This window comes from Coenobita brevimanus, chromosome 33, assembly GCF_032717465.1.
Source record: "Coenobita brevimanus isolate Jiangsu-jjx chromosome 33, ASM3271746v2, whole genome shotgun sequence".
NCBI classification, from domain to species: Eukaryota; Metazoa; Arthropoda; class Malacostraca; order Decapoda; family Coenobitidae; genus Coenobita; species Coenobita brevimanus.
In genome coordinates, this window is record NC_136986.1 from 11,117,231 (window position 1) to 11,142,574 (window position 25,344).

The window sequence follows — 25,344 nt, forward strand, 5'->3', positions numbered from 1 at the left end:
TCCACCAAAGCACTTCCATTCCCATCAACGTCAGCTGGCACACCCCACTGACCAACCACTCCATCCACTCGTTCATTCCCAACTTTGCCATTCATTTCTCCAATCAACAGCACTCTCTCGCTCCTCTCAAACTTGTCCATACACGCTTCTACACTCCCAAAACTCATCTTTCACTCTTGCCACTCGATCCTCTGTCGGAGCATACACACATACAATCGCCCATGCTTGTATACCTACTTTCATCCTCACCCATACAATCCTTGCACCCACTGTTCCATACTCTCTTATATTCTCCTTCCACTTCTTGCTTATCATCAGACATACGCCCTCTCTTGCCCTCTCATTTTCATTGACTCCCGCACATATACCTAAACCATATTCCCATTCTCTCACCCTTTCACCTTTCCATTTAGTTTCAGTCAATCCACATATATCCACTTTTGCATCCTCAAGCACTTGAACAATCTCTCTCTCTTTCACTTCGTCATGCACTCCTCTCACATTCCACGTTCCCACCCTAAGAATGTCCTTCGTCCGTTCCTTAGTCGTCAATGTATGGTCCGTCCGGGTCCGAGGTGCTTTGTTCGCTTTTTTAGTTAGTTCTTTTTACGGGGTGGGGCACTAACCCAGTGAATAAAAATCCTAACCAAACAATAAAAAAGTCACATCACTCTGATCAATCTGGTCTCCCTAAAGAAAGCTACCAATTTACTAGTCATAAGAAAATCCCCATCATCCAGGATGGTGGAAAGGGTGAAGGGAACGCCTGTTGCACTTCAGTAGTTTATAACTGAAACACATTCACAAATACATCACCAACAGCGCAGGATGATGTAACCGATAGATAACACCGCACTGCAGATGTCATAGTGTGACGGAAATGGTCTGGCAGTATATGGCAACTTATGGGTGATGTGCGTATAGTTCATCCTCAGCTTCGCCAACACTTTTATTCCAGGTGACTGGGTCAATTGGCAGAATTCCAGTTGCCCAGGTATGGCTTGCAAGTTGGAGTATTAAACCACCCCATCCCGACCACTTTCCTACCACTGACTTCCCCCAATCCCAACCATATTTGGAAAAAAAAATTTTTTGTTCAAACCTCCGCTTTTGGTAAGAAACATCAAAAAATCATAGAGAAATTCGCTCACCTGAGGTTTAAAATACTTGATACAGGTAGCAGTACCTCCTCACCTTACTGTGTTTTCTATCAGGCTGGCTCCAAAGAAAACGAGTTCTATGGGAGGGTAACCATTCCACACCACTCATAAACGGTATTTATTTATTAATTTATTTGGTATGAATCTATATGTAGTACTAGGGTATATTGGTTTTCACACAGTAATATAGGCAATATAAGCATTGTTTCACTCACGAAACACATCAACATACCTGACCTTTTTTGGCGACATTACCTGATCATTATTTCTGACTGTTTCTTCCTCTAATGCTATGTAAAGTTTGTCCTCCATATTGTCATCGATTGGGGAATCACTCTGGCCCTGAATTTCGTACCGTGGCATGACATATCTTTACTGGCCAGGTCATTGGTAACAGGTGAATTGCCGAGACAATGGCGTGCTGGGGTGGTAGGGAGGTCATGCTGGGTAAGGCATTGTCCCTGCCTGGCATCTTGTAGAGGAGGGTGTCCCATGTATACATACCAAAAATCACTTGCGAAAATTGAAAATTGTGCAAATTAGGAACCTTGCAATTAATTCGCGTTTATGTACGTCAACAGGATTGGCAGTGACAAAATGTGTGGACGTTCATTCACGTCATTGTGATGCGGCGGGCTAAGTCTGGTCCACCTACATTGCCAAAGAAGACATATTTCATTTTATTTCCGAGGGAGAGACTGGACCGTAACTCACGGGGAAAGTCCCAAGTCTCCTTGAGTTCTACAGCCAAGTTTACAAGTCAGCCTGCACATTGCCATAAATACGACAATGACCAGGGACTCAACTTAGCTTGAAGGACTTGTTGTATGAATGCAGTGTATTAAACATGCGGCCCTGGGCCCAGATTCTACAAACCGTCATAGCTAAGTCCGTCGTACATATCTAAACAAAATGGCGCATTTTAGACATAACTCCTTCAGAAACTCGTATGGTCGACCATAAACTCCTATGGACGACCATAATAAGACGCGCGATGGTATGTTTGGGTTCCCCCTGTCTTAACGCCGCCTATGACCGTCAGAAGTGTGTCAACATGGCCGCACCACAGCAAGCAGATCCCCAGCCGAGGAATATTATCCGAAGAAGGGACGTGCTTAACGAGCTCAGTGATGCTGAGCTTATCAAGAGATACCGGCTAGACAGGGATGGTATTTTGTATGTCACCAGTCTTGTGAGAGATGCCTTATCGAATGACACCAAGAGGAGAAACCCACTCACCCCGGAGCTTAAGGTCATCATAACACTACGTTATCTTGCTACCGGAAAAATGCAGATGTGCAGAGTTTGGGCTTTACAGTACTTGTAGGGCTAGCCCCAGCAGGTTAGGTTAATTATGGACGTCTAAAAAATATTAAATAATAAATAATTAAATATAATAAAATAATAATAATGGGATAGGTAAAGTCTAGACTGGTCGAAAAAATAATACTTTAGGTTAAGGTTAGTGTAAAAAAATATGAAAATATTAAATAAACCAGAAACAAATTATAGAAATATATAACTCAACCTAACCCAGATGAACTGGTTATTGTCCCATTGCTGTCCATAGCAATGAACATTTTCTTTAACTTTCTTTGGACTTAAGAAAATATTTGTAATGTAGGTTAAGTATATTATAATAAATAATGATATGAATAAAAAAATAAAAAAAATATATATATATATATATATAATAAAATTTAACCTAACCAAGTTTAGCCTAGCCAACAAAAAAATACTAATATGAAATTAGATGAAATTAATAAGGTAGGTTAAGTTTACACTAGTCAGACAGTGTTTTTGGTTACACACTGTTCAACGGGAATACGTTTCAGCGCATTTTCTCACAAACGAATTCCTATTTTACTATGTCTAACTTCCCCAAAAGTCGTAATATGAAGTTAAAACAATTTAAGTCCAAGAAAATAATGCCAAGAACCTATTTTATTCCATAAATTTAAAGTTGACAAATTGTGAGCGGTGCGTTCTAGCAGCTGACGGTGTTGTTGGATTAGTGAGGTATGGCCGACGACTTCCAACGGCCATAAGACTGACTGTCATAAATTTGCTTAGCTATGACGGTTAGCTAGGGTCGACCATAAGCACTATTCAGAATACAGGCCCTGGATCTCATTAGAGTCAGTAATTAAAGAAGCAATTGCTTAAGGGCTGATTTGGCATGATCTCTGCCCTGCAGCTGTTTACATACTCTCTATTGATTCAGCTCCTATTTTCAAGCTATAATATCACTTAGCTTTTTGTGCCTCAACTTCCCTGTGCATGTAATACATTGAGTGCGCGTAGGGTGGCATGATGTCTACCTGAATGGCTAAATCTGTGGTTGGGATAAGCCACTGGATATCAAACTGGGAACCATGGCACGAAGGAGGCCATTGCAAGATGTTAGGGGACCAATGAAAGGCTACTGGAAGTAGCAAATCAGTGTGTTTGTGAAATCGCACTTACAGTCCTCTTGCCATTTTCCACAACATATGTATGTGAATCTGGTTTTTCTTCCATTCAGCACATAAAATGTAAAATCCAATACCGGTTGGATGTGGCCTCAGATATGAAATGTGCATTGTCAGTGCCTCAACCTCGAATCAGTCGACTTACTGAAAGCAAACAGTGTCATCCATCCCACTGATATGTAACAAATATGCGTTCTGATTGAGTGTTGTAAGCATTAAAATAAATGGAGAGGACCAAAACACTTTTTATCTTTTTTTTTTTCATAATCATTTGAGGGGCTTGAGACAAAACTGAAGGAGAGATGTAAGATCCTCACAAGTGGACAATGAAATGAAAAGTTTGAGAATCACAGGGCCAAACGATGGAAGTAATACACAAAGTACTTTGGCTAAAGAAGCCTGTGAAATGAGCAAAACGAGCCATTGTGCACCAAAGCATCATCAAGATAAATTTCAGAATGAGGCACACCATGATGGAAATGTGAGTATCACATAGCTGTCTGGTCTTACATGCAAAAATATCAGAATGACACACAGTTGGATAGAAATGTGGATATCACAAACTGGTCTGGTCTTATCAGCAAAAATTTCAGAATAAAGCACAGCAGGATAAAGCTGTTTGGTTGCTATGCTAATTACAAACAGATCGACTTAAGTGCACAGTTTAAATATTTATGTTTTACCACAAAGTCAATCTTTAACTCACTGAATTCAGGTGACTCTCTTTTTTAAAAACTCTCCCGACCTTCAAATTATTTTATTAAACTTCGGAAAGGCCGCTCGTCCTGAATGTCTGCACTGGCGCTGTTTCTAACCCCTGCAATGTAAAGAGTCCATCCTGAGCTGAATAAAAGTCAGGAGTTGGTCAGATTAGAATGAAAAAAGACGTCCAGTGACTGAATTGGAAAAATATAGATAAGAAAAAATATATCTGAATATGAAAACAAAAAACGAAAAGATATTTGCAGATAATTGAAGGTAATAAAGCTAAACTGAGAAATATAATCCATTATCTGCAAAAGAAGCTGCATTTTCATATTTTACTCCTATGTTGTTACCATGTTCCTCTGGCCATAGATGATTCTCGTTCACAGAATATGTCAGAGAGGAAAGTGTAAAACATGCCTTGAGTGTAAAGCTAATGGAGTGAATCTACAAGGCCGAATCCCTTAACTGTGATGACGTATTTTTTCTAGGTAAATTAAAAATTAGTAATTTAAAAATGGAGAATAGGGATCGCTAAAAATAGTAAACAAACAAGGAAGGATCTCTGTAGAGCATGCAAAACCAGCAAGGATTCAAGTGACGTTGACAATTTAAACCCACAAATTCCTTTTGACTCTGGTTTTGACAGCTTGTAAAGATTCAAAAGAGATTTGTGGGTTTACATTATCAACATTACTTGAATCTCTGCTGGTGTTCCATGCTCCTCTGTGATCCTTCCTTGTCTGTTTACTTATTTTAGCAATCCGAATTCCCCATTTTTAAAAATTGCCATTTTTTAAATTACCTAATTTGCTTACTTTTTTTTATAATCCTTTTATGAATTAAACAATAAAAATTCTTGTGTTTCAAGTACCAATAAAGCATTTATGTTATGACACTAAACATTTGGGATTTTCTAGGCTACTAATTTTCATTGTTGTGGTGTTGTGGCTTTGCAGACACTGATTGTTGGTTTTTATTTCAAATTTTGGTGTTCATTTTGTTTACTATAGTTGTGAGACCTCTTAGAGTGGACATTGATTGCTTCAGAATCTCTATATTTTGCAAACTGATTAAAGAAACAAAATTATTAAGAAATTGCATAGAGTAAAATCTGGAGCCTTATGTATTCAGACTGACTACAAGACAGAATAAAAATCTGCTCTTGTGTGCATTGCACGACCATTTTGCATAATGATGAATATTTTCTTATATTTTTTTGTGAAACTGAACATGCAACATCTCTACATTAGTTGCCTTCCCCATGCTCTCTTCGTCCCCTTCCTCTGTCTCTTCCCTGACCCCCTCCTCCATCTCTTCTTCTTCCCCCTCCCCTGTGCCCCCCTTCAGTTGATTCATGAGATGGATACTGTCACAATGAATTCCAATAGCGTTGATAAAGCTGATCCAAGTTTGGTGTTAGTCTGCTCTAACCCGCCCCATCCCGTCGACGTATGGGTACGTTGCAACGATTTGCATTTGCCAGTTCCGGCGACGTACCAGTACGTCGTGCAATTGCAAGGTCACTAATTTGCACAATTTTCAATTTTCGCGCGTGATTTTTTGTATGTATACACGGGACACCTTCCTCTATTCCTGTACAAGATACCAAGCAGGGACAATGCCTTACATTGCATAACCTCCCCCCTCCCCCCCTCACGACATTGTCTTGGCAAAGGACCTGTTACCAGTGACCTGGCTAGTAAAGTTATTCAGGGCCAGAGTGATTCCCCAATCGATGACAATGTGGAGGACAATGTTTACATAGCATTAGAAGAAGAAACAGCCAGAAATAATGATCAGGTAGTGTGGCAAAAATAGGTCAGGTATGGTGATTAGTTAGTGAGTGAAACAATGCTTATAATGCCTTTATTACTGCTTGAAAACCAATATACTGTCATACTACATATACATTCGTACCAAGTAAATAAATAAATACCGTTTATGAGTGGATAAAATAGTTACCCTCCCATAGAACTCATTTTCTTTGGTGCCAGCATGTTAGAAAACCCACTCAGGTAAGGAGGAACTCCTACCTGGATTGGGCACTTTAAACCTCAGGTGAGCGATTTCTCTATGAATTTTCGATGTTTCTCACCAAAAGCGAAGGTTTTAGCCAAAAAAAAAAAAAAATCGAAAATACCTCGGGACTGGGGGATGTCAGAGGTGCGGAAAACCTTGGGACGTGACGGGTTAAGGAATGGTCACGATATCACAACGTAATCACTTCCAGTTAGTATGCAAAGCACAAACCCGAGCTTTTCAGTTGTCTCGCGTGATGTCTACACACAAGCCTGCTGGGACTTCAGGGATGAACTGAAAAAAGCTTAATAAAGCCTTGAGTTAAAAATTAACGTAATTGTGTAAAATCACACCGGTGAGTGTTGATCATGCAAACACCCTTTCCCACAATTGTGCTTCATTTTCAGTGAAAGTAATCTACCAGCTGGAGTTTTCCACTCAGAAATAATGAAGTTTAATGTACAATTTAATATAGTTAAGCTGCTAATGATGCACTCTTAATACTTGATGACAATTCCATACTTGAATGACTTCTCAAGTGCTAGAAATGGCGTAGAGGAATCTCTGTGTAGCAAGAAGGTGGATGATCATCTTTCCATTAGTTGTTATAAAATTGGTCATGGACATGCGCAGTGACCTCATTAAGTATGAATGGATAGTTTTTATCCCGATATACCTAACAGATTTTCTTGTAGACCTGTGAAATAATAATAATAATAATGATAATAATAATAATAATAATGATAATAATAATTATGTGAACAAACTGCAAATTTCGAAGGAAATAAACTTTCTTATAACACTTCTTTTCCACATTATCAATGCTTGGCTGACCTAAACTATTGAAAAGGAACCCCCTGGATGTTGTTTCAAGAATAGTTTTGCTTTCTAACATGGTTTTTAGGTGAATGTTCTATTAGGGTTTTCAGCAAAATCCTGGGCGATGTCTATTATGAACCACTGCCATGGTTCATGATATTATATTCTTGATACTTTCACACGATGTACACAGTTTAGGAGAAGCTTTTCGAACAGTACAGAGTTAGATGTAGCCTTCACTGACCCTTTCAGTACAAGAGGGATCCATATATTTATGTGTTCAGCTCTGGGCATAGGTTTAAAAGCCCATTTCCAAAGTCCCGGCAGTCCTCTTACGTTTCATGCATCACTGCCTGTCACCACATCAGCGCTAACACTCACCGTCCATATTTAGTACATACTAGGGCTGTCTCAGACATATCTGGTGAATTGGTATTAATGGGGATAATTTCCTGACCACGGCGAATTTTATGGTAGGATAGTAAAATATGATTTAACGAAATTCAGATCCGTATACTGTTCCCAGCCTCAGCCGGGACTCGAAATCTTGTTCGTTGGGGCAGCAGAACCTCCTCTACCGAGCCGGCCACCACCTCTCCTCAAGAATATAATTAGATACGTCATGGAACCGCAAGGCTGAACTGCGTCCATGCTGGGAAAAATAACGGGGTTCTTACACCACTGAAAGTAAAGGTGGTTCCATTCTTACGGCAATGCCATTTCTATACTCCTTTTACTCTAGCCCGGCCTAAAATTACCACTCATCCATCTTGAATATTGAGTTATGTTATACTAATGCTAGAAAGTGGAGAGTCATAAAGGAGGCTGTGAAATGAATGAAGAACCATAATATTGCCTTTTCCTACCGCTGAGCTACCTGAAATGGGCTTAAAAATAAATTTAAAGTTAAAATAGCATTATAAAAATTGCTACTTGGGTAATATTGGTCTCCTCTGTTCCAGTTGCCCTTCCATCTATAGGCAATGATAGAATGATGGATGGGATGAGATGCGGGAAGAGGAGAAATGAGAAAGATAATGAGAGGAAGCAAAATCAATAGGGAAGGAGCAATGGATATAACCTGCAATATCAATACTTCATTATAGATCAAGAGGGAAGGAGCAGTGGACATAACCTGCAATATCAATACTTCATTATAAATCAATAGGGAAGGAGCAATGATCATAACCTGCAATATCAATACTTCATTATAAATCAAGAGGGAAGGAGCAATGGACAACCTGCAATATTAATACTTCATTATACTCGATTCACTTTGTCTTTGCCAAAACCTACCATCTCCTAAACACAAATATCGAGTGTAAAGATAAATTAACACTAGAATATGGTGCTTGTCACAAAGAGGTGTTATGGATAATGTGTTGGCCTCGGTACTGTCATATACTGCCATTGAGCTGCGTTAAGTATGCTATAAGTATAAGGAAAATCTGCAGGCAGTTAAGTTGGGTGAAGTATAATGTACGGAAGGGTGCGACTGTCTTACCTCTCAGTGCAGTATTGTTTTCGAAGAACAGTGGAGTCAGGTCCATGACACATATCTTACATTCCCGCGTCTCGCATATATTTGCTGTAACAAGAAAATGTATTACTTAATACAGTCGTACTGTTTTCATCTGACGGAACTATGCAACTCTCATACAGATAACTTGAATAAAGAGTCGTGGTTACATTAAGCGTCATGAGTATTAGTTATGAGGTAGGAGTGAGTTTCTCAGTTTTTTGTCAGTTCAGCCCTCCATTCCGACTATCTTTGGTCACAGACTGAATTAAATGGGTCACTGATCTGGTAAGGCCAGAATGAACGTGCTGTGGTCAGCTTACGAATAATAACTTAATCATAAGAAAAAATAAATTATTTGTTCAACAGAAGTAGTACAGAATAGGAGGGACGTTGCTCAATGAGTTGTTCTTCCTAGAGGCAGCCTTTCGGTGTGCAACAAGACCAGCTGAGTCGTTGTAAATAAACACTGGCTTCTTAAGTTCACTGCCTTTATTTTCCAAACAATTACACTTAATGTTTCCCAACTTCACTTCACTATATTCAAAAACACCAAAGATACACAAACTGCAATAACACATCACTGTTTGCCAACAACACTTCACTATTTTCGCAAGTACCGAAAATATACAAACTGCACTGCACTGACACTGAACTATACTCAAACTGAACTGAAACTGAATGAGCCTGCTCTAGTCTCTTCCCCATCCTTATATTAGCGTCTAATATTCTATAGTGTTCTACACTTCTCCACAGTTCTTGTGTATTCCCGACAAAGCAATGGTTACAACAGTTACCAACTCGGAGAAGTCCAAAAGATGCCAGAGTTTTCTTACACTGCATAACACTTTAAATTATTTAGCAAACAAACTTGAATTCCATAATTTAACAAACAACCACGTAAATAAAACATCATAGAGAAAAAGAATATAAAAATTATTGTACAATTTACAAAATAACTACACTCACAAACAGCAGGCTAACTAGCAACTATGACTTGCAACAGAACTATGAGAAACAGTGAGCAGCTTCTAGAAAATCCTGCTTCTCAACCCTCCATCCTCCCTAGTTCTTTTATTGTCTCGACAAAACTACACAATGGATACAAACATAATCCTTAATTCAAAGTAAACATATACTTATACACAGAATAATCCTTCAACTTGTTAGGTCTTCTCCCATACCGCTTCCGATGACATCCTTGCTCTTCCACACAGTCACTCCTCCTGGAAGGTCTTGGTCCCTTTCCTGATGCACTTCTCTGGGGAAACTGTCACCATCCTCCTGTACTTCAGCTAATTGGTCCTTCTCAACATCTTCAGCTACAGGTGAGCACGATTCCTCAGAGACGTCCCAGCTATACTGTCCTGGCCCATGATACTGCCACAGACGATTCTCATGTACCACCTTTGGGCGAGATTTTCTCCCTCCCTGAAATCGGTACATTACGTCTGATAGGAGGTCTAACACAGTGAAAGGCCCGTCCCATGGGTTCTGCAGCTTCAGTGACTCTCCCTTCTTCTGCTGACAATTGTATAACCAAACTTGGTCACCATCCTTGAAGCTCACCTCTCTTGCCTTGGCATCAAACTTGCACTTCATCACCTCTTCTGAAAACTTAAGGGTTCCTCACACTTGATATACCTCAGCCAGCCTTTCCTGTACATGATTTGCATAGCTGCAGGTGTCTGTAGGCAGCTCCTCACCAGTTTGTCTTCCCATTAACAAGTCAATGGGTAAGCGTAACTCGTGGCCCAACATCAGCTTTGCAGGTGTGTAGCCAGTAGACTCATGGGATGCAGACCGATATGCCATTTGCAGCGCAGGTAATTTCTGGTCCCATTCTGTTTGTCCCTCTGCAGTGCTTAGCCAGTTCTTGTCCTAGGGTCCACTTGAATTTCTCCACCATCCCATCTGACTGTGGCCTTAGTGAGGTCATCCTGGTCTTCTTGACTCCCACTAACTTGCAACACTCACGGAATACAGCAGACTCAAAGTTTCTACCCTGGTCTGAATGTAGCCCTTGTGGCATCGCAAAATGATAGAAGAACTGGTCAACCAACAACTGAGCAACAGTTGCAGCCTTTTGATCACGGATGACATAGGTTTCTGGCCACTTTGTGAAGTAGTCCATGGCGACACATACATATCGGTTTCCTCTTTCAGTGAGAGGCAGAGGTCCAGGAATGTCCACTCCTACTCTTTCCATCAGTGCACCCACTTGGTACAGCTGAAGATGGGCGCAACCATATCTCATGGGTCACTTCATAGCACAACATACATCACAGGTCCGACACCACTCTTCAACATCCTGACACATTCCAGTCCAGTGGAACCTCAATTGCAGCTGACTTAAGAGTTTTCTTCACTCCTTGGTGCCCACTAGTGATCAGGTTATGAGACTCATTCAAGATCCCAGACCTCAATTTCTTAAGAAAGACCAGTTGCCAATTCTTGCTGAGGTCATCGGGTGTCTCCCACTGACGCTCCAGTAGTCCGTTCTTCAAACGATGAAGGTCCCACTGATTCCAGTAGCTCTAGGTCACAGGGCTGATTTTAGAAACTTTTTCTCAAAATGGTCTCACTGTACTCTGCTGCAGCCACTTTAGCACTAGTTTTAAATCTGCATCCTCCTTCTGCATCCTCTTCAGGTCTTCTGCCTCTGATGCTGGTCCTGACAATGCGGTACGGGTGAATTTCTTGTTATGATCTTTTTTACTACACTGCCGGTACTCTGGGTCACAAGGCCGCTGACTCAGGTTGTCAGCATTGCCATGTACCTGCCCAGGACTGTGCTGCAACTCATAGTTGTGCTGCTCCAGCATCCCGAGCCAGCATGCCAGTTGTCCTTCTGGATTTTTTAACGTCCTCAGCCACTTGAGTGCCGCAGGGTCGGTCCTGATGATGATGTGGGACCCATACAAGTAGGGATGGAAGAAATCAAGGCTCTTCATCACTGCAACGAACTCCTTATGGGTCACACAGTAGTTCTGCTCTGGTGGCCTGAGTTTCTTGCTGCAGTATGCCACCACATACTTCTTGTCATTCTTCTTCTGCGACAGGACTCCACCAATACCATGCTCTCTAGCATCACAGTCCAAGATAAATGGCTGATTCTGATCAGGGTACGGCAATACTGGAGAACTTGCCAACGCATACTTGAGTTCGTCGAAGGCTTTCTGAGTCATTGCAGTCCATGTAAACTTCTGCTTCTTCCCCAGCTGCTTGTGAAGAGGTGCAACTATTGTTGCAAAGCCCTTGACAAAACGCCGATAGTAGGTACACAAACCCAGGAAATTTCGTAGCTCCTTCACGCAAATTGGATCAAGCCAGTTTTTCACAGCTGCCACCTTCTCTGGATAAATACAGACGCTGCCCTTGCCTACAATGTGTCTCAGGTACCTCACTTCCTTCTGGAACAAGTAGCACCTCTTGGGGTTCAGCTTGAGGTACACTGCTTGGATCCTGTTGAACACCTCTGACAACTTCTCTAATTCCTGTTTGAAAGTCCGTCCAACCATAATTACATCGTCCCGATAGATGAGGGCCGTCTGACAGTGCAGGGCTTCCAGTACACAATCCATTATACTGTCAAAAGTAGCTGGGGCATTGCATAGACCAAAAGGCATCACCTTAAACTGCCATAAACCCAGCCCATACGAAACAGTTGTTTTCTCCTTGTCCTTCTGTGCAACCTTGACCTGATGATAGCCTGCCTTCATGTCTAGGATGGAGAACCACGTGACACCTGACAGAGCATCCTGGGTGTCATCAGTTCTTGGCAGTGGGTATGCTTCCTTCACTGTCACATCATTCAGGGCTCGATAATCTACACAGCACCTTACTGAGTCATCCTTTTTCCTTACCAGAACCACTGCTGATACCCAAGGAATGCTTGACTTTGGAGATTCTCCATCACCTTCTCCATTTCTTGCTGTTGGGCTGGCGCCATCCTCCATGCTGGCTCTTTAACCCGCGCCGTCCCGAGGACGTACTTCCACGTCCTCACGTTTTGTCACAGCTAATCCCGAGGACGTACTTCAACGTCCTGCAATTGCAAGGTTCAAAATTTCCACAATTTTCAATTTTCGCGAGTCATTATTGGTACGTATACACGGGACACCTTCCTCAACAAGATGCCAGGCAGAGACAATGCCTTACCCAGCATGACCTCCTCCCCCCCCCCCTGCATGCCCTTTTCTCAGCAATTCACCTGTTATCAGTGACCTGGCCAGTATAGCCATGTCATGCCACGGTACGAAATTCAGGGCCAGAGTGATTCCCCAATCAATGACAATGTGGAGGACAAACTTTACATAGCATTAGAGGAAGAAACAGTTAGAAATGATGATCAGGTAATGTGGCAGAAAAAGGTCAGGTATTAGTGAGTGAACCAATGCTTATAATGCCTATATTACTGCTTGAAAACCAATATACTCTTGTACTACATATAAATTCGTAACAGTAAATAAATAAATACCGTTTATGAGTGGTGTGAAATAGTTATCCTCCCATAGAACTCATTTTCTTTGGTGGCAGCCTGATAGAAAACCCAGTAAGGTAAGGAGGCTCTCCTACCTGTAATGAGTATTTTAAACCTCAGGTGAGCGATTTCTCTATGAATTTTCGATGTTTCTCACCAAAAGCGAAAGTTTTAGCAAAAAAAAAAAAAAGGTCGAAAATTGCCCGGGATTGAGGGGTACCAGTGGTCGAAAAGTGGCCGGGACGGGGCGGGTTAATCAGGTGGTGATCCCTGGTGTCTGTATTATGTTGCACCAGATCAGTGCAACCCAGGTCTAGGTCTCATCTGGAGAAGACATCAGCAAACTTTGTCAGCAGCTGCCTCAACCTCAACATTTTTTAGTCATCCAGGCATTGGCAACTCCTTGAAAATAGGTCTTACAAGTGGTCTGGCAGATACCCATCATCTTTGACAACACTCCTTTTACAGGCCTTCTTCTGATGCCATTCAGGAACAACGGCTTGGCACAGTCCCAGAATTTCTTCCACCTTGATATTCTGTGGCTCACGGAAGAAATTGGCCACAACAACCAGCACTTCACCTGCACCTGTTTCCACCAAAGTTTTCCCCACCATCACTCCGGCCTTCGTCTTGCACTGTATATCAGGCTTCACTACCTCAGGACAGCTGTCAATAGAGCCACTCACCTTACATTGAAGCAGTAGTTCCGACCTTGGGGTGTATCAGTGTGGTGTGGAGTGTCCTCACCTCACCACCAGAACTAGTACGTCTTACTGCAGTGACAGGAACCAACTTTCCTCGAACTTTCAGCTTCATGAAAGAGAAGTCCAGCTCACATTCCATGGAACATCAGTTAGTTCAGACCAGGAAGGCAAGGATCCTCCATCTCGGCTACATAGACTGAAAGCATGGTCTCTTGCCCTGCCACTTCAATCCGGACGTCCAAGGGTCCCCTCAGTTCTGCATGGTGCCCAGTTATGCCACACAGTTGTTCTGATGACTCAAATACTGACGATGTAACACATCAGGCCTCACAAAAATCTGCTCTGAGGCCAATTTTTTCTGTGCCTCGTACTTGCCCCTTAACCCTTGAATCCTGCACTATGACTAGCCTGAAAAGTGGATGTACTGGAACTGACATAGGATTCAAATTCTAGACCCCTGGCTAGTGTTTCTTACATGCTTCTGGGATGTGCCTGCTTCACTTGCACTTTCAACTCTGCATTATCAAGAATAGCCAACAGATTAGGTGCTGCCCCAGGGTACGCCTTGCATGCCATACTCTCCAGGTCATGAGCCAGCTGCTGGAGGGATTCGCCTCGAGCCCGTACATGGCTCCGAAATCTTGCTCTGTAAACCAGTTCTTGCTATATATATATATATATATATATATATATATATATATATATATATATATATATATATATATATACATATATATATATATATATATATATATATATATATATATATATATATATATATATATATATATTCTATCTATCTATTGCCAGACGCCTCAATCCCGTTTCGGGTGGCCACAAACAAATCGCCTCCAAGTCGCCCTGTCCCCCGCCATTTCACTCCCCTGCTTCCAACTCACACCTCCCTCTCTCATATACCTCTCCACCCCATCCCTCCATCTCATCCTCGGCCTCCCCCTCCCTCTTTCCCCCTCCACCTCACTCACATACACTCTCTTCGTCAGTCTTTCACCCTCCATCCTCTCCAAATGGCCAAACCACCTCAGTGTGTTCCTCATAACGCTTCCTATCACATCCACATCAACACCACAACGCTCCTTTATATCCTCATTCGTCAGCCTGTCTCTCCATGTGTCTCCACAGGCTCCTCTTAAATAACTAGTTTCCACTGCTCTCAATCTTGACTTGTGTCCTTCCAACAACGTCCAAGCTTCACTTCCGTACGTTAGAGTTGGTATCACAATACTGTCATGTAGTAACTTTTTCACTTCCATGCTCACTTCCCTGTTTCTTATCACTGCTTTCAAAGAACCAGCAACCTTTCTTCCCTGCTGTACCCTTTCAAGCACTTCACCCTCCAAACCTCCATCCTTACTCATCACACTAACCAAGTACTTAAACGTACTCACATTTTCCAATTCCTCACCATCCAACCTCGCTGTACATTCACTGACTTCACCTCTCTCAAAGACCATCACTTTACTCTTCCCGACATTCACCTTTAGATTCCGTTTCTTACACACTCTCCCAAACTCATCCACCAAGCCTTGCAGCTCCCCTTCGTCTTCACTCAACAATACAGTATCATCTGCAAACAACAGCACAGGGAGTTTCCAAACACTATCCTCTCTCACCAGGGCCACTCCAACATCCACTACCCTACCTTGTACCTCTTTTATTACCCCATCCATGTACAGATTGAACAACCATGGAGACATGACACATCCCTGTTTCAACTCCACTTTCAAAGAGAAAAATTCACTTAGTTCACCATCCACACGCATTGCAGCCTTCGCACCATCGTACATACTCTTCACAGCATTCAACAACTTCCCATCTACTCCATATATTCTTAACACTTTCCACAATCCTTGTCTATCCACCCTGTCATATGCTTTCTCCAAATCCATGAAAGCCGCATACAACTTCTTTCCCTTCTCTAGAAACTTTTCCACTAAAGATCTGAGAATGAATATCTGATCTACACAACCTCTTCCCTTCCTAAAGCCTCCCTGTTCTTCTCCAACTAATTCCTCTGTTCTTTCTCTAACTCACTCAATAACTATCCTACCATACACTTTTCCTATTATACTAAGAAGACAAATGCCTCTATGATTACCACACACTTCTTTTTCCCCTTTTCCTTTGTACAAGGGAATAATTATACCTGACTTCCAATCCTCCGGGACTCTTCCTTCCTCCCAGGCCAATCTGCACATCTTCCACATCCATTCTACTACTATCTCTCCCCCATGCTTCAGCATTTCACCACACACTCCATCAATTCCTGGGGCTTTCCCTGATTTAACTTTCTTCATTGCTTCCACAACTTCTATCCTACTGATTTCTTCCTGTCTTCTCACCTCCCTCCTTCTCCCAGCCATTCCCCAGCCACTTATACTCGCATATATATATATATATATATATATATATATATATATATAAGTATATATATATATATATATATATATATATATATATATATATATATATATGTATATAGCCTATATATATATATATATATATATATATATGTATATAGCCTATATATATATATATATATATATATGAGTCTCTGTGGTACAGTGGTACAGTGTGCGTTTCGCACGCTGATGAGCGCGGGTTCGTTTCCTGCCAGAATTGTAAAAACTTTGGGAAGCATTCACCAAGCCACTTGCTACTTTGGCGGACACAAGGGGTGCTGTGGTTGAACCAGTGTCACGTTCTAGTATGCTTGCACCCAGTTGGCTTCAGGCGGGCCGATTACACTTGGTTCACAGACTACACATACATCCAAAGGCACTACAACATTACAAACACACTCACAAGCACTTCCCATCGCACATACAGGTTCTGCCAGACAGCCTAAGCCACTCGGTATAGATACATCGGCTGTATCGTCCCTGCATCGGTAGGGATAGGCCGGTCCTGCAGTGGACCTCAATGGCTGATGATATATATATATATATATATATATATATATATCCATCATCCAATCCTACATTGCCCCATGAGAAGCGTAGGAGCCCTGACCTAGACAGTTGGTCCCGACATTTAAGATGAGAGTGACAAGCCTCACTCATCCCTGAGTGGCATTACATGAACAATGAACCCCAACCATCCCTTGGATATAAACCTTCACTGGCTCCATCCGATTGGAGTGCAATAATTACCCACTAAACCATAAGGGGCCAAAATTTGGTTATATGGTTACCACCCAGTCTAGTAAATGGATTCCTGGTGCACAGGAAACCATTTGGCTTGTAACTCAGTGTAGAGTCACCCACAGGCTGAAAGAGGTGAAAGAATGAAGGAAAGAAAGACAGAAGAGGGAGTGTAAAGTCACCCTTAGCCAGAAGGACAAGGAAAGAATGAAGAAAAGAAAGACAGAAGAGAATGGAAGAAAAAAAGGATGGAGAGGAAAGGGCAGACACCCGAGAGGAGCGCTACATCGAGTGAGTGGATGGTGAGCGCCCCCACCTACAACAATATATATATATATATATATATATATATATATATATATATATATATATATATATATATATATATATATATATATATATATATATATATATATATATATATATATATATATATATATATATATATATATATATATTTATGTCTTCATTGCTGAGTTCTGTCCTATGATGAATTTATCTTCGTATGTTAGTACCTGAGCTATTTTATTAAATTTGTTGTTTATTTCTTTAAGGTCATTCTCTGCAGCCAATCCAAAGATGTTCCGAAGAACCGCGCCACCCAGGTCGAACAAACCGCGCTTTTGGCGAGTGCGTGTGATGTTGTTCCTGTCGCTCAATACCTCCGTTCCATAAGATGGAAGATCTTGGATCATGACGAGCATAGTTGACTTTGCCTGTTCTGTTTTCCATTTCGCTAACTTCACTATTTCATTCACTTTGTGTTATGTGCTTGTGAAACATAGCTTCCTATTATGAAGTCCAGGGTTCGCATAGGCTTAGCGAGATTTTCTAGACAAGAAAGTAATTCATACAAGTAACCCAGACTTATTTCAGTACTCATGACGTCTTTTACGATTGAAGTCGTGGCCGTTGGAGCTATGAGGCATCCTTGTCGTAGTATGTGTTGGGGGTCTAAATGCGCATATCCTCTTGCTATGTAGAGGAGAATCCATAGCATAAGTCCCTTCATCGTAACCTACCGAAAAATAATCTATTAATTTCCTAATATGGTCATGCTGTGGTCGATGATAGTGATGATGTGCGTTACGGTTGATTGTTATTTTATTTACAGAAGGAGTTTAAATCGATATTTAATGATGTACTGTAGATTTTATTGGAACAGTTGCACCTATGTTCGATTGTTTGGTATATGACCTTAATTTCATTTTGTAATCATTGTTGTTTTCTTGCTTGGTTTCTTGAGGTACGTTCGCCTGTTCGGTTGTATCTGATGCTGAATAATTATTGGATAATTCCCTTGAAACTCGTTTTAAATGGTCAATATGAACTTGTTTCTCTTCGCCAGTTGACAGTGGCTTAATTAAAACTTTGTTTGCTTTTATGTTAATTACTCTGTATGGGCCCTCAAATTTTGGGGATAATTTATTGTTTCTCGTATGAATGATACCGTAAACAATGTCTCCTAAGCTGATAGGTGAATCTCTTGCCTTCTTGTTAAATGTCTCCGCCATTTCTTCCTTGGACATCGTTAATTGTTTTTTGACTCTTTTGTGTATGTCCTGGAATTCACGTAAACGGAGTTTAGAGTAATCATCGTAATTGTATATGGGCAGACTGTCACCTTCTAGGAGCTCATATGGTAATTTTTTATCTGTCCCATATATAATGAAATGTGGTGTGTCACCTATGGATTTATTTATAGATCCATTAATTGAGGCTTCTACTCTAGGAATCCAATCATCCCAGCTTGCATAATTTTCACTGAGAATGTGTCACAGCACATCTAATACCTTTTTATTTTGTCTCTCTACCAACACATTCGATGCTGGGTGATAGGCTAAAACGTTAACCTTTTTGATGTTGTATTGTTTACATATTTCTTGTAAGATCTCAGAATTAAATTCTCCTCCATTATCACTTATTAGTACCTTTGGGGTAGTAAAGCGACATAATACATTATCTGTTATTGCCTTTGCTACTGTCTCTGCTGTCTTATCTTTAATTGGAGCTAAAATGACATAACGGGAAAAATGATCCGTTGCTACGAATAGGTATAGGTCATTATTGTATGATAATGGCATCTTGACTAAATCAACAGCGACAACGTCCCATGGTTGATGTGGTACAGGGTAATTACCCATCGGTGCAGGTGTGATTAGGTATCCTTTGTGTTTTGCACATGATTCGCATCTGTCTATATGAATGTTTATATCTTTTCATAATGAAGGCCAGTAATATAACAGCAGAGACCTTCCAGGATGTCCTGCATGTGGGCTATCGTGTATCGTTCGTAATATTTGGGGTATCATGTCATTAGGTACTACCAACTGGTTAGTATTTCTTTGGCGTTTTGATTGTTTAGAGTTAATCTTGTATAAATTATTATATTGACCATTGTGCATTGTTCGAGTGGTACATGCAGTTTGGGTAATTGTATGTCATCTCCACATTCTAACTTGTATATAACACTAGACCATATTGCGTCAAGTCTTTGTGCCTTAGCGATATCATCATGGTTTGGGATATTACCTTTGAGATCTAGTGCCGCGACCTGAACTGTGTTCGGGTTCCTAGATAATGCATCAGCTACTATGTCATTTTACCTTGAATATAATGAATTTGTACACTGTAGTTTTCAACTGTACATTTCCATCTTGCTCTCCTCCCAGAAAGGAGTTTTTCTTTAAACATACCCACTAGTGGTTTATGGTCGGTGAATAAGTGGATTTCGTAACCATATACCAAATCTCGAAACTTTGGTAATGCAAAAACCACTGCAAGTGCCTCTAAGTCTGTAGTGCAATAATTTTTCTCTGCTCCTCTTGTTTGTCTGCTGGCAAATGCAATTGGTTGATTTTTTCCTCTTTTATCTTCCTGCATCAGTACAGCCCCTAATCCTTTAACCGATGCGTCTGTACAAATAAGAAATGATTTTGTGTAATCTGGATATCCTAAACAAGGTGCATTTGTTAGTTTAATTTGTAGATTATTAAATGCCCTTTTTTGTTCTTACCATTGGTATATAGCATCTTTTTCGAGTAGTTGGATTAGAAGAAAGGCTATATGAGAGAATTGTGGTACGAATGACCTATAGTACCCAGCTAGACCTAAAAATTGTCTAACTTCGTCAGTCGTAGTGGGTTCAGGAAAATCTCTCACTGCCTGTATTTTGTCATCAGTGGTGTGAATACCATTAGAACTTAATTTTTGGCCTAAGAAATTTATTTCCTTAAAGCAAAATTTGCATTTTGAAAGCTTAATTTTTAAACCAGCATCACTAAGCTTTTTAAGAGTAAGTCTAATTTCCTGAGATGATCCGTAATATTCTTCGTTGCGACGATAATATCGTCAAGATAAACAAATATTCCTTGTCCTAAATTTCCGGACAATACGTAATTCATAAGACGCTGGAATGTGCCTTGGGCTGTCCTCAGTCCCATCAGCATCGTTGTGTATTGGTAATGGCCTCTGTTTGTGGAAAAGGCAATGTATTTACGTGACTCCTCTGAAACCGGTATCTGATAATAGCCGTTTAGGAGATCGATGGTTGAGAATATGTTATTCTCAGGTCCAATATTCTGTAGAACGTCGCTTAGCAATGGCATGGGAAATCGGTCTGGGATTGTGTGATTGTTTAGTTTACGGTAATCTACTACCGCACGCATTTCTCCATTTCGTTTGGGCACGAAGAATAATGGGGCATTCCACGGGGAGACTGAAGGCTCAATAATTCCAAGTTTTAACATTTCATCGACATACTGATTTGCATGTGTACGTTGGGAGTGTGGGATGCGGTAAGCTGGTACGAAAATTGGTGGTGTTTCTGGGTGCACATTAATCTTGTGATTAATCAGGTTGGTACACCCTAATTGTTCTCCGGGTAATGCTACGGTGTCCCTGTGTGTTTCCAGCAGGGTTAACAAATCATTTTCTTCATCAGATTCACCTGAGTGAATTAAATTCTCTTTTATGCTTTCTCTATCCATAGATTTTATCTCCCTTGTCACTCCAGCTATAACTATTTCCTTCACAGGGGCCGGGCATTTTTCAATATTAACTATGCAAGTCCCCTTTTTCAACTGAACTTCCCCATTCATGTGATTATGAATAGCTGAGTTTGCCCTTCGTCGTTCATCTGACATAATGCGTTTTCTACTGACAATCCCTTTACATAATTCTTCTAAAACAAGAACAGTACTATGCCGTAATTTACTCTTTATGGTAACTTTCATGTAGGAATTAGGTGGTATAACTAAATCATTGGTGAGATGGGCTGGAAAAACTGATAAATCAGTACTGTTATCTGGGTCACTAATTCTGGAGGATGGGGCTGGTGGTGGGAGTGGATCTATACACTCATCTGTTTGTGTATGTTTGTTTAAGCCTTTAATATTACCAATTCTTTTTGGTTCTCTTTTAATAATCGGTGAGGGCTCTGATGGTATTTCCTCTATGAATTCATTGTCAAAGTCTATTCTATTATGTTCTCTGCTCTCATGGATCTTAAACCCAGTAACATATGAGCTTTAATTGCTAAGTTTTCAACGATATAGAAAAATGCAGAGAATGGTCTTGTAGTCTCTGTGAAATTGATATTTAACCTTATCATACCTTTCACTGTAATTTTTTTTCCATCTACCGTATATAAATCTAAATCAGCTTCATCCAGAAAAGTTACTTTCTTCTTATTTTTAAGAATTCTATTTATTTCTTCATGTGTTATTAAGTTCACTGGAGAGCCTGTATCTAAAAATAAGGAAACGTTTTGATCCTCACATACAGCTGGTATCAAGATACACTCATTTCCCAACATGCCTCCTATGTGAATTTTAGACTTGTTTTTCTTTACGTTTGTTCGTTTTTTGTCATGACTTGGTCTTTCCCCGATTTGAACATAGACAATTTTTTCTACTGTTTTGCAGTCACTGGTCAAGTGCCCTTGGTATCTATGATGCCTATAGTAAGGACCAAATCCTTGTGTCTTTTGTCTATCCTCTTTTGTTTTGATAAAGCATTCATACCTTGTGTGTCCTGGTTTTGCACAGTAATGACATAGAATGGACCTATCTCTTGACTGTGACCTACGAGGTGACTTCCCATAAGTAGTGTTGTTTATGGCGCAAGACCTGCTCGGGCTGCGTGAAAACTTATGAAACTGCCTGTAGCCTGGTGTTTGTGATCGAACCCTCGTCACGTTTGGTTGTTTGCTCTGCCTGCTTTCGGGTCACGATCGATTTTGTTCTCTGTTTGGGGTCGGTGTAGATGTTTTCACAGCTGATACTGTCTCAGGTACTCTCATTCTACTAGAATATGCGGGTGTGTCGACCATACCTGCTTTACTGCACTGCATCTCTACCTCGTTCATTAAGTCCAGTAAGCACATGTCTGGGGTGTACACGATCGTCTTGGCGATCTTAAGGGTCCTATCAGGTAATTTACACAAGGCAGCTACATAACCAATGATGTCCACGACGAGGTCTGGGGACATCTTTCCATCATCTGTTATCCAATTTGAGTTTTCCAAAGTAATCAACAATGTTCTTTTGATTGTGGAGACATCAGCAGTTATTTCAGTGAGCACATGGTTTGTAGTGTGCTCCCTTACAAGATCTACAATCTTATGTAATTCTGGAATTATACTTGGCAAGAAGTTCAAACCTCCAGAAAATTTTTTCAAAAATTCAGTTTTTAATTCATCATATGTCCTTGCCTTGAGGAGCTTGTCAGATCTCAATAAATTGCTTGCTGGACATCTTTCCTGGCTTATGCAAGATGAAAAAATGGCAATTTTCTCTTGTTCATCAAGTATGTGGCGCTTGATGAACATTTGTTCACACTGACTGACTAATGAAATGACATCAATGCGATCTTTTTCTGTGCCAGAGAATTTTGGGGCAGTTTTATCTTCATGGTACACGTACACATGGGGTGGGGTTGTTAGATCCGCGGTATTTGTTTCGTGATTCATTTTCACTGTTTGCTCTGTTAATTTAACTTGGACTTGTTTATCGTTGTGTGAGGGAATGGTGGAATATATTCGGCCGGAACGGTGAACCCTGTTAAGTGTATTGGCATATGTATGCAAGTCAGCGACAAAGTCCTCACTTGCTACGTCAGAGGGGGTTTCCCACTCATCATCTGGAACTGACGTATTTGTTTCTTGATTTTTAGTTTGTGGTAATGTTTGTACAATGGGTGTGTTGACTTGGTGCTCTCCTAATTGTGAATCTGTTGTTGGAGCTAATTGTGTTTCGTCTGGTATTAACGTGGGTGGTGGCGAAAATATCCCTGTCATTAAGATATGGTATTATGAAATACGCCTTTTGTTTATTTATGTCCTAACTAAATAGATGAGTAAATGAGTTGTAATAAATGATAGATAGTGAGTGTATAAGTGTATATACAGAAATAAGTAAAGGAGTTGAATACACCTAATTTTAGCACTGAGAAGAAAAGAGTAAGTATAATTTCACCCACTTGATACAGATCGTAGAGGCGTGTCAATGCAAATGTCGATCTTGGAAGAAAAATGCAGGGTTGACTGAAGATCTCTTGATAATTCTAGTGCTGTGTTGATGGACGATATTACTCAGGAAATTCCATGGCCTGGTGCTTGTGGTGGTTAACAGCTGTCACAGGCAAATCTCAGTATAGAACGTCGAATTTCCAACTCAGTACTGTAGAAATAAATGAGTATGAGTAGGAGCTATGTGAATAATGAGTAATGAGTAGTGGGTGAGAAGTGCCTGGTGTCAGTCACACGTTGCCTGGATGGCCCTAAGTCAGCAAACTCGCATTGTGTTGTCATCTCAACACATGGTGACGTCGGCTTCCCACACTGGTAGCTGTGGTGAATACTGAGTAGCGATGCGTAACCTGGGTGAAGAAAGGTGAGTAAGACGCGTTATAAATGTGGCTCTGGTGTTTTGCTGCATGTCTTGACCTCTGCGTCAGCGATGGAGGTAGGCGGGAGAGAGTGGTGGGGGTTTGTTTGCTTGTTGCTTTGGTTTTTCCTCTTCTTTATTTGCTTTGTTTTTTATTCTTCTTGCTGCTGCTTGAAGTTACGTGAAGATTATAGAGTTGTTTTGTATACTTGTAGGCTATTTGCATTGTAGGTTGTATTTTGTAGGAATTCACTGTAGAACTGAAGCTAATCTTGTAGAGTCTCGCCTGCTTTTGTAGAAATTCGCTTTTGATTCGGAGACGATGTCCGTAGTTTCGCTTGCCACCAAATATGTCATAAAAGACTTTGTAGTAACTTGTAGAGAAGTTTTGTGCTTAGTTGTCACTCTCGATTTCTTGTAGTAGGAATTATAGATGAATACAGTGAGTTGATCTTAATTTATTATCTTCCGAGAAAATCTAAGTTGAGCAGGGTATGTCTTACAGAGACAATATAATAAGTAATTCTAGTTGAGCCCCTCTTTCTTGTTCACTCTCTCCACTACCTGTCGGTTCAATCGCTAGCCTCCTTCTGAGCTCTGCTTCCTAAAATCTGGTGAAACAGGGATCGTGTCACGTGTGTTACACTGTGGTTGGAAAGTTCCAGAAACCTGTGTGTGAGTATGTGTGTATGTCACTAGGCTTTGTTCGTATGCTATCTCGCTGACACACTACCTACATCATCCCCTGACTTTGCTACATCCTGTGTAATGGTCAACATTTCCTCAGTTAACTTGCAAGATCATTTCCCTTTCCCAGACTTGCATGGAGCTGTCTATCTATCTATTTATCTATCTATCTATTATGATTTGTAATTATAATATGGACTCATAACATATGTATACATATATATGTATATAAATATTCATATAGATATATATATATATATATATATATATATATATATATATATATATATATATATATATATATATATATATATATATATATATATATATATATATATATATATATATATGGTATACTGGTTGGTGGGGGCGCTCACCATCCACTCCCTCGATGTAGTGTGGCTCAATCGGTAGAGAGGTGGCTTGTAGTCCTAACGGACCCGGGTTCAATCCCGCTGGGGCAGGGAACAGTTTAAGGATTTGAATTTCATAAAAATCAGACTTTATCGATCTACCAGAAGACCCGCCGACATGTCGTAAAAATACCCCCGCTAATACCAAAACACCAGTCCTGTATGAGACAGCCCTAGCATGTATTCAATGTGGACGGTGGGTGTTAGCGCCGAAGTGGTAACATTTAGAGGTGTGCGGTATGTAGGAGGGCTACTGGGCTTTCAAAGCAGGCTGTGAAGCCTATGCCCAGAGTCTGACACATAAAATATA

The 25,344-nt window shown here is 40.6% G+C and overlaps 1 protein-coding gene across 1 annotated transcript in view; it reads right to left on the reverse strand.

Annotated features, from left to right (window-relative positions):
• LOC145395726 (uncharacterized) overlaps positions 1–25,344 on the reverse strand; it is a 53,907-nt gene that overhangs the window by 18,132 nt on the left and 10,431 nt on the right. Inside the window, exon 3 of the mRNA XM_080269264.1 lies at positions 8,682–8,765. Coding sequence (XP_080125390.1) covers positions 8,682–8,765 — 84 coding nt within the window. The remainder of the gene's footprint in view (positions 1–8,681; positions 8,766–25,344) is intronic.